We start from the raw sequence: 11,011 nt of genomic DNA, 5'->3' as shown, positions 1-11,011 counted from the left end.
ATTCTTTTTCTTGCATATGCATGTATATCAACATTTTATTTTTTATCATTATTTATTAATGAAGGATTCGAGCATTAATGTAATAAAGATACGTTTGCATATAATTTTTTCGATCATAAACCATCAAGATCAAATTTTTTTTTTTTTTTATTTAAATTTGCAGATTCTTATTGATATTACAATTGATTTAGAAGTAGTAAAGAAAATAAAAACTAACTAAAGAATTTATATTATGTATATGTTTATATATATTTAAAACAGCAATGAAGATAGTACCTATGTTTATTATGATTGGAAATTTAAATTTATTTTAAAGTATTATATTATTATCAAATCAGATTCTTATATAATTCCTAATATAATATAAATTTATTATTCCTAATAAATATAAAGGAATAATAAATTGGTATCCGTAAAACACTGAATCATTTTGTTTATAAACATGTGAAAAAAGAGAACATAATTTTAAAATTTTAAAAAACCAATCGTTTATTCGATAATAAAAATTTAAATCTTTCAAAAGAATATAAAATTTGAAATGATTTGAATTCAAACAATTTTTTTTTCTCCATCTCATTTTTTAATTTCAGCTTTTCGATCTCATTTTGTTTTTTGTAATCTTTTTAGGTCATTTTAACCTAATGATGGATTGAATTGTGTGTATTGAAAGTTTTGTGTATTGATGATTTTTTTTTCATGTCTTAATTCATTCTTAAGCAAGCAAAAATGAAAAAAAAATCATAAGGATGGCGCGGTGCATACGTGTATATAGTTTAGAACGAAAGAGAAAATATATATTGAAAAGATAGGATAATTCTTAAAATTTAGGATTTTTTTAAGGCACATGAATAGAGACAAAATAGAATATATCATGAAAGATTTTTCATTTCAAGATCATATATATTTTAATTAAAAATTTGATTCTATTCGTAATAAATTAATTTTAGAAATTCTTTGAGCAGAGCATCTTTCGAATCTTTCTCTTTATTTGATCATTTATGGTGAATTAATTAAACAATATACATTTTATATTTATATCTGTTCAATCAATTTTAAAAATCCACTCTAACTCTTTATCGTCGAAGTTTGCTCAGGCTATAGGTTATAATGTTATTAAAGTTAAATTATTCATGCGACAACGTAACAAAATCAACAATTATGGTAATATGAACTACCAACATTAATATGTAAAACTATATGTTGATAAAACAACAACTCCATCTATATTAATTTGATAAAAAGAATTGTATATTTATGATTAAAGTAAACAATAATCAACTTGATATTTCTATAAAAAAAATACAAAATAATTAAAGAAATTTTTGTTGGAAGTTTGTGTCAATAATATCATCAATAAATTATATGAATGAATGAATTGGAAATATGCATACCACTTTTTACCTATTTAAATAATACAAAATACAATCAGCAAAATTGTTTTCTAATGTTTATATTACTATTGGAGAAAATGTATGTTGAAAAATACAAAATAACAGTAAGTAATCTAAAATGAATCCATAAAATGAATTTATTAAATAAATCAATTTCTAAGAGATTAAAATATATTATAAGAAAAAATTGTTATATTTTATTGTATTTCATAATTAGTATTTTCAATTATATATGCATGCTATATACATTTTAATTATTAAGTAATAATTAAGTAATACATTATAAGATATACAATATAGTATTATACAAAGTTGATGTATGAAAACAAATAATAATAATAATAATAATAATAATAATAATAATAATAATAATAATAATATATATATATATAATTACAAATTCTCGTTTATTCTTAATACTTTATTTAATTTTTTCTAATTATTATAATAATTTAATTAAATATTATTTAATTATTAATTTATTTACTTCTTTTGTATTTCTACAACATTAAATAAATCTATTTTTTTTACAATATTTCTTTTGTTAATATGAAAAAAGATATTTTATTTCATTTTATTATAATAAGTTTCTTTCATTAATATTTTTTTAATATAAATTTATTATCATTTTTAGCAGATCTATTTAAAAAGTTAAAAATATGGAAGGTCATTCATATGTTTCATGTATCAAGATTAATGGAATTCCTATTTTGCCACCAATGGTATGCATATTTATTATTTTATTATTATTTAAAATTTATTTTATGATTAAATTTATTTTTTTCAGATAACTAAAGATATTAAACAAGAATTATCTAATTATAAAGAAAGTGCAATAAATATAGAAAAAAAATTAACTATTTCACGTATTAATAAACAATGTAATAGTAATATCTATATAGGAAAAGTTCAAAAAGAATTGAAAGATGTAAAATATAATCATAGTTCAAAAGAAAATTTGATTTCTTTTAAATATGATAATTTTAATGAATGTATTGTTACAAATATAAGTGATGTTCCAATACAAACATTCAAAAATTCTAATGAAAATCTAGAAAAAACTTTACAGTATGATAAAGATTTAAACTTGAGATGTAAATCTGAAAATCAGATAAATTTAGTTCCTAGTACTGTTTCAAGATCAGAATCAATAACTTCTAGTATTGATTCAAATATAACAACTTTAATAAAATCTACTACAGAAACAGTATCAGAAATTTGGAAACCACAAGTGCCTAAAACATTAAATATTATTCCATTGACACTAAATAATGTTAATCTTAAAGAAAATGAATGTCAAGAAAATGATTTGGATAATTTAGGAGACACTCCTAAATTAGTACGTCAAGGTTCCTATGTATTAGATACTCCAAGTCCTATATTATTAGCTCATATGCAAATGGAATTAGCTAGTTCAACTTGTACTCCTTGTTCTGAATATGTTCCAACATCCTGTGCTAATGTGAATCGACGAAAAGAATGGAATGTTGCACAAGCTAAAGTTGAATGGGAATATGAAACTAAAAATAAGGAATCTGTTGCAAACTTTTATTCTAATATTGATCGTAAAATGTGTAAGTCTGTTTCTTTACAAACAAAGCCTGAATATTCTTTAGCAACATATTCATCAACAAGATCAGCTGATTGTATTCAGACAATGTTAGCTAAAGAATACATTGATCAAAGTGACATACAAATTAATCAAGATAAAAAGCATACAATAGATAATAATAATGAAATGAGAAAAAAACTTCAAACATGGAATAAATGTAACAGCTCTTGCACTTTCAATTCAACATGTAAAATTGGAGGTTCTTTAGAAAATTTAAATGATCAAAATAATATTTCTACATCTAATAATTTTATGAAGAAACTTTCAAGAAACACAGATATAAAAAATTCTATCTCTAGATTAAAATCTACTATTGCATCTGATAAACTTTTAACAGTTTACAAAAAAGTACAAGAAATGCACAAAAAACAAATGGCTGAATTAATGTTTCGTCAACATAGGGAACAAACATTACTTCAAAAGGAATTTGAAAAGCAACAATTACTTTTATTGATTGAAATTAAAAAATCCTTTCCAGAAGTTTCAGTTCCTTTACTTTCTGAAAATATTTTATCTCCTGCTTTTAATCAAATTATTTCTAATGATAATAAGGTTTTTGAAAATAACAATGATAATATACAAAATGTAAAAAAAGTAAAAAATAATTTAGAAGATAAAATAGAATATTCAGAAGATTATAATATGAGAATGGTTTCATGCCCATTAAATTATATATATCCTGAAATGAATTATGATAATGCTCCTTGTTCTACTAAATATTCATGTATAGTTCAATCATCAGAAACAGAACCATCCAATATTAATAATTCTATAAAAAAAATGAAAGAAAAAGATGTAGAGATACAATCAAATGACATAAAAAATAAAGAAAAATTAGAAGAAACTGAAGATAATAAACGTTCAAACGTTAGTCGAGAATTATTTCCTTTAGATAGTAAGACTACCCATGTACCAATTCCTGATAGGACAATATATGAGACTAAACATGTAAGAAATTAGTGTTTTATATTTTTATTTTCTTAATAGCAATAAATTTATTTTAATGTTACAGATAAAAGCAGCAAATGTAATAAATGCATATACAAGAGGATATTTAGTACGTAGAATGATGCGAACTGAACGTGTAATTGCTTTAAAAAATACATATAAAGAAGCTTTACATTGCATGCTTAAACTTCATGTTGATGCGCCTCTTAATCGTTCAGAATTTAATTTTTTACATCGCCTTCAATTACAGGTAATTTATTAAATAATTATTAAAAACTATTAAACTAAATTAAAAATTATTAAACTTTTATTTTCTTTTTATTAAAAATTTATTCTTATATTATACATATTTGATTTATGAAAATTTAAAAATAATATAAATTTTCTTTGTATCAATTAATTTTATAATAATTAGCCAATAATAACATGGAATAAAACAGACAATTTATTTTAATAATAAAAGATATTTTATTAATAAGATTTATCTTTTTAATATTATTAATAAATGGAATTAAAATGGATTATTAAAATGTGAAATTTAAAAAAAATATTTATTAAATATTTATTAGAATTTTTTTGATTTGTAAAAGTGTGATGCAGCTTCTATGAATATAGTGGAGTTATTTGCCCAAAGTCCACAAAAAAGAATGCAAGTAATAGCACAAGATCGTGAAATCAAACAAACTCGCATAGAGCGTCCAACATCTGCAAGATCGTATTCGTTTGCAACTCAGCGGACTCTAGCCAGGAAAAAATTGAAGGAGTATGATTCTGCATAGTAAAATTTACATTTTTTTTACAGAAATTTCAATAAATTTTTATGATGTAGAATGTTATGTTATTGAAACAAAATAAATTATTTCATTATTTGCTATTATATATTTGTATTAAATTTAATATTATGACTTTATTGATAAATTAGTTATATCAAATTTACAATTAGAAAATATCAAATATATTTTATATTTTCAATAATTAAGAAACATTTATGCAAATGAATTCTGAACTAATCATATTTTCATTTTATTTTATATTGTAATAGTATTATCATTTTTTTAATTATATTTATATATTTTAATTTATTTATTGTTTCTTTCTTTATTGTTAGGATGGAAGAATATCAACCAACTTCGTTTGTTCGTTCATGTTTGTCTAGATCTAGATGTCAAACTTGGACTTCAGATATTAAAGAAAGACTTATTTCTTCAAACATTTTGTGTAAGTTATAATATTAATTACTATAATTAACTTGAAAATTATGCACAAGTATATGCATCTGTTTAATTAACTATTATATTTATACATATATAATATATATATTATATATATAGTAATTAATAATTTATATAATTTTATATAATTTATATAACATATATAATTTTATATAATATTATAGATCAAAGTATTAAAAGAAGTACTAGTGCCGGAACTGTACGAAAACCATGGCGGTAAATTATAATAGTGCCTTTTATTATTGACTTAGTATATGTATATGTACATTTTGTTATATGTAAACAAATCCACTTTGTGCCTGAATTTTGTAATAAATTTGTTTCATATAAGATAATGATTTTTATTTGCATAAATCTCTTATATAGTAAAGAAATTTTAACATTGATTTAATGATTTATTTTTGATTTGAAAAATTTAAAAAAAAAATAAAAAATAATAACATTCAATTTATTTTATAGTTCGATAATAAAAATAGCGATAGAAATGATAATTCGTAGAAATTCAATTCATCCATCACTTTTGCGCATGCGTATATATGCACGTTGTGTGACGGAACGAATGTAGGATAGTGTGCAGCAACCAGGAGAATATTTTACTTTTTTGTGATACATTTACGTTGAAAATTAAATCATAATAATTTATTTTTAGATTAATTATGTTTACAACAATTGTGATTGAGTTTTAACAAAAAAACCATGTGCGATAATGTAAATAACAATCCATTTGCTGGATTGTTTTCAACTATCAACGATGCCGTATCATTCTCGTCTCAGAATCAGGCTATTATCAACGAAAATAATAAAGTTAATCATATTGCACAACTAGAAGATAAAAACATTGACAATATTACGGGAACCATAAATTTTCAAGATTCCAAAGATTCTAAAATCGATAATCAGGTTAACTGCCTTCTTGGTGATATACTTGGTATAACATTATATGGAATTGAAGCAAATGAACATCAAAAACGTAGATTGATTTTCGTTAATGTTGATTCAATCGAACAAGCAGTTTTTGAACGATTAATGTTATCTGATTTAGAATCCAAATTAATACCCATTGAGAATTCTCAACAAATTTTTACTGATTCTCATACAATAGAAAAACAAGTAATACCTTATTTGTTTGAAAGTTATTGTCGATTACAAAAATATCAAAATAAATCAGAATTTTCTAATATCCTTTGTAAAATAAATCAAGTTATATTGCAAAATACAAGTGTTGCATTGCAGGAACCAGAATTATTCGAAGAACAAAAAGTATGTGTATTTGACAAAATCAATTATAATAAATTTAAAGAATGCAATTTAATTCTCTTAGTTTTTATAGATTCACAATCAATTTATTGCACTATGTATGGATGGAACTGAACTTAAATCAGAATTTTTATCATTTATTAATGGTATTGTATTGGAGTTACAAACTGAAAATGAGAAAAATGCTACAGATGCAATAGCTGTGTCTTTTAATCCTATTCTTGATATAATTTATAAAGAGGCAGCCCAAAGTAATCTTGTTCTTTTTCGTCAATATTGGTTTACTATATTAAATCTTTTTTCTTCAATAGAACCTTTAGCTAAATTATTAATTAATCATAGTACTCCTAAAAGTAATCAAGGTCGAGCATATGCAGATACATTATTAGGTGCACTTTTTAGTTTAAGTTGTTTACCAAAAACAATAGAAGAACCATTTTATTTTTTTGAAAAACCATTGCAATTGGTAAGTAAGCTATAAAAAAAAAATGAATAAAATTATTTATAAAATAATATTGATTTAATTTTTTTTTTTTTTTAAGACTTCAGCTACTGTTGAAGGAAATATTTGGACAGTCTTAGATGCATTAAATGAATCATTACAAAAAGTTTTTCATTTATTATTAAAGTGTTCATCAGAAGTTCGTCATTTAACTTTACAATGGATAGGCAATTGTCTTCATTTTAATGCAAATAGGGGAAAAATTTGGAATGCTCAAAATGATGTGAGTTTTAGCTCAATGTTATGTGTCTCTGATGGTTTTATGTTAAATTTAGGAAATGTGCTATTGCGTCTTTGTCAACCATTTTGCATTAAACAAAATGATTCCAAAGTGCCTAAAATTGATCCAACATATTGTGCTGCAGATGTAAGTTAATTTATTATATTATGAATTATATTTAAGACTATTTATTAAATTTTAAATAATATAATATTTTATAAAAATTGTTTGGGTTAATCAGGATGAATGTATAAATTCAATTATACATTTAAAAGGAATGACCTCAGAAACTTGTTTGATACCAACATCAGAAGGTGGTGCTAGACCAGTGGCAAAGACATTTGGATTTACTACAGAATGCTTCTTTTTAACTCATAGAGCATTAGATCTTGGATATAGAGTAGTATTAGACAAACTTTTAAGGTTTGTAAAATTTTTATTTGTGTTTTAATTAATTTATAATAAAAATAATAAGAATATTAAAGGTTAAAGTAGTTAAATTAAAAATTTGTAGAACAAATCAGGATTTGGTAAGAATACAGAGAGTATATCAGGATGCTCAAAATGGTGGAAGATCAGAAGTATTTGAAATGATAACTCAACGTATGGAAGAAGAAATGACCAAGTACATATTTTTGAATCCTAAAAATAAAAAAAATTTTTTTTTTTTCTGTTCAATATAATATATTTATTATATATATTTATATAATATATAATATATTTATGTAATAATTTATATTTTGAATTTTAGATATTTATCTCTAAGAGCAAGTCTTTTAGTACCAGAAATGTTAAAACTTTTAGCAAAATTTCATGCAACAACAGCATTTTGGTTAGTACAAGTATATTTGAATGACATTGGAGAAAATGAACAAAATGATTACATTCCAAAAGAATGTAAAGTGGTAACGTTTCCTTTACCAGAAACTGTTCCAGATACTTTGAGGTATTTTACTTTTTCTAAACTATATTATATATTATATATTATATTAATAATTATTTTTAATATTTAACATTATTGTTCAATATAGATGCATTCCTGAATTCGTAGTAGAAAATACTATTCGATTTTTGTATTTATTACGCCGTTTAAATCCAAATATTTTTGAAGAACAAGGACCAGCTTTTCTTACACCTGTGCTTACAGAGGTAAGCTAATAATAATATAATATTGAAAAATAAGATTTAATAAAATAATTGATACATTATATCAGATAATAGTATTAATGGAATCTCAACAACGTTTATATAATCCTCATTTACGTGCCCGTCTGGCAGAAGGTTTAGAGGCTCTTTTACCTACAAGCGATGAAACTATGAGCCCTGTAACACCAAGTTTAGGGACATTCCATAGAGAACAATTATTTATTACACATCCATATAGACAATATGTATGTAATTATCAAAATTCATAAAATAGAATATTTTTTTTTTCTTCATAAAAAATCTTATTTTGTTATGTATTACATATTTAGATTGTTCCAAATTTACTTAAAGTATTTGTAAGCATTGAAATGACTGGACAAAGTGTACAATTTGAACAAAAATTTAATTATCGACGACCAATGTATGTTGTTATGGAATACTTATGGAAATTGTCAGAACATCGTAATAATTTTATGTAAGTAAAGAATAAAGATAATATACTGTTATTGTTATTGATTCATTATTATTACTTTTATATTTTATAAAAAAAAAATAATTTACCACTTTCATTATATTTTATCATATTATATCAATATATTAAATGATATTTTATAATAATTTAAAATATAATTTAATATCTATTTTAAAGTTCTTTAGCTGAAGAAGCAGAAACTAATATGGAAGCAGCTCAACCTCCATTATTTTTGCGTTTTATAAATCTTTTGATGAATGATGCAGTCTTTTTATTAGATGAAGCACTTTCAAGCATGGCTCAATTAAAACAGTTGATTCAAGCAAGGTATTTATAATTTACTCAGTAATATTAATAGATAATTCTAATTTTTAAGTTTTTATAAATTGTATATTTAGTAAATAAAATTAATGAAAAATAATTTTATTAAAAGGGAAAGTGGAGAATGGAATAAATTACCACAACATGAACGTGATCAACAAGCTCATTATCTTTTACATCTTGGAATGATAGCTCGATTTGATAATATATTAGGTAGAAAAACTATATACACATTAAAAATGTTAACTACAGAAATAAAATCCATTTTTTGTCATCCAACAATGGTGGATCGTATTGCTTCAATGCTTAATTATTTATTGCTTCAATTGGTTGGACCAAACAAAAAAAATCTTAAGGTAGAAATTACAATAAAATTATATTTATATTTAAATTATACAATTTTAAAATTTATGTAAATATAAAATGTTTTAATATAAAATTTTTAATTTTTTAGGTCAATGGTCAAAAAGAATATGCTTTTAATCCAGCAAATTTAGTATTAAATATATGCGAAATTTATATAAATCTTAGTCAAAATGAATCTTTTACGCTTGCTGTTTCGCAAGATGGTCGTTCATATAGTTCAGAACTTTTCAAATTAGCTGACAATGTTCTTGGTAGTATTTATATCTTTATCTCTTGAAAATATCAAATAATATAAAATAATATTACAATTCATATATATAATTTTTATGATTATGAAATTTTAGTTCGTATCGGTGGCGTAGGTATATTAGGCGATTTAGATCAATTTGCAAAAAATGTAGAAGCAGCTGCAAGTCATAAAAAAGAAGAAGATGAAATTTTAATTGATGCTCCTGATGAATTTCTTGATCCAATTATGTCTACATTAATGACAGATCCTGTCATTCTTCCATCATCAAAGATAACTATAGATCGTCAGACTATTGCAAGGTTAGAATTTCTTTGTTTATTCAGAGCATTTTTAAATATATATGATATATATGATAAAAAAAAAACGTATGATTATATTACTAATACTATTTAGGCATTTATTAAGCGATCAAACCGATCCCTTTAATCGATCTCCTCTTACTATGGATATGGTAAAATCAAATATTGAACTTCAACATAGAGTACAAGAATGGATTCAACAAAAGAAACAAGAAAAAATGAGAAATTGCCATTGATTATCAAAGAATAAAATAGTTGGTAAAATAAAATAAATGATTTAAAATATATAATTATGTTCAAATTTACTTCTTTATGAATTTTTTAATGAAAACTGAATTTTTATGATTTCAGATAATAAATATAACAAAATCGATCAATGGTAAATTCAGAGTTTTACATTATTTGTTAAAATTTCATTATTTCATAATTTACAGAGTGGTATATATTTTTCTATACAAATCCTTATAGATATGTACAGATATCTATTATGTTGTAATTATCATCATTCTATAAGAATTCTAATATTGCATTTTGTAGAAAAAAGTATTGTTCTACAATAGTGTATGTAATCGTACAGAAAAATATTGTTATTATTGTATAATAAGTGTAAAAAGTATTCGTTATAAAGATTCTTATGCATAACTTAAATGAAGTAAGTGTTATTAATGAATTAATAAAGTTAATTTCTACCATAAATTAAAATAATCCCGAATTTCATAAATACATAATATCAAATTTAATTTTAACTTTTTAAATGTGTGAACATTTTTAAGTGTTCAATAATAAAAATTATGAGCAGTATTATATTATGAGTAAATGCTTTTTATATTTTTTTCCAAAGCTTCTTCTTTTATATTTTTTTTCATAAATATTTTATATTAATTTTTCTATATTAAATATTATTTTATTAATGTATTTTTATGATAATTATTAATATATTAAATAATAATTTTAATTTCAGCTATATATAAGTATTCAAAAAATTAAAAATAGTA

The 11,011-nt window shown here is 22.5% G+C and overlaps 2 protein-coding genes across 6 annotated transcripts; both read left to right on the top strand.

Annotated features, from left to right (window-relative positions):
- The first annotated feature begins 866 nt into the window (after positions 1 to 866).
- LOC105735429 (uncharacterized) lies at positions 867 to 5,513 on the top strand. 4 transcript variants are annotated; one of them, XM_086912819.1, is made up of 7 exons: positions 867 to 1,495; positions 2,026 to 2,113; positions 2,179 to 3,951; positions 4,016 to 4,201; positions 4,542 to 4,714; positions 5,060 to 5,169; positions 5,348 to 5,513. In XM_086912819.1, the coding sequence occupies exons 2-7, from the start codon at positions 2,051 to 2,053 to the stop codon at positions 5,401 to 5,403; spliced, it is 2,361 nt and encodes a 786-aa protein (XP_086768945.1). In that variant the 5' UTR covers positions 867 to 1,495; positions 2,026 to 2,050; the 3' UTR covers positions 5,404 to 5,513. The 4 variants fall into 4 exon arrangements, 3 of the variants coding, with proteins under 3 accessions (XP_086768945.1, XP_086768946.1, XP_031772238.2); XR_015293489.1 differs by having other exon boundaries at positions 948 to 1,495; positions 4,542 to 4,729; XM_086912820.1 differs by having other exon boundaries at positions 1,063 to 1,495; positions 2,179 to 3,870.
- Positions 5,507 to 10,664, top strand: Ube4A (Ubiquitination factor E4A). 2 transcript variants are annotated; one of them, XM_031916377.2, is made up of 15 exons: positions 5,507 to 6,443; positions 6,514 to 6,906; positions 6,983 to 7,309; positions 7,404 to 7,585; positions 7,677 to 7,787; positions 7,914 to 8,108; positions 8,194 to 8,311; positions 8,377 to 8,553; positions 8,638 to 8,783; positions 8,958 to 9,107; positions 9,214 to 9,457; positions 9,556 to 9,718; positions 9,812 to 10,016; positions 10,111 to 10,270; positions 10,368 to 10,664. In XM_031916377.2, the coding sequence occupies exons 1-14, from the start codon at positions 5,880 to 5,882 to the stop codon at positions 10,250 to 10,252; spliced, it is 3,117 nt and encodes a 1,038-aa protein (XP_031772237.1). In that variant the 5' UTR covers positions 5,507 to 5,879; the 3' UTR covers positions 10,253 to 10,270; positions 10,368 to 10,664. The 2 variants fall into 2 exon arrangements, with proteins under 2 accessions (XP_031772237.1, XP_031772236.1); XM_031916376.2 differs by having other exon boundaries at positions 10,111 to 10,274.
- The last annotated feature ends 347 nt before the right edge of the window (positions 10,665 to 11,011 follow it).

The sequence above is a fragment of the Apis florea genome, unplaced genomic scaffold (genome assembly GCF_048593485.1).
Source record: "Apis florea isolate Af1SG1 unplaced genomic scaffold, ASM4859348v1 contig_3493_pilon, whole genome shotgun sequence".
NCBI classification, from domain to species: domain Eukaryota; kingdom Metazoa; phylum Arthropoda; class Insecta; order Hymenoptera; family Apidae; genus Apis; species Apis florea.
This window is presented reverse-complemented; position numbering and strand designations above follow the sequence as displayed.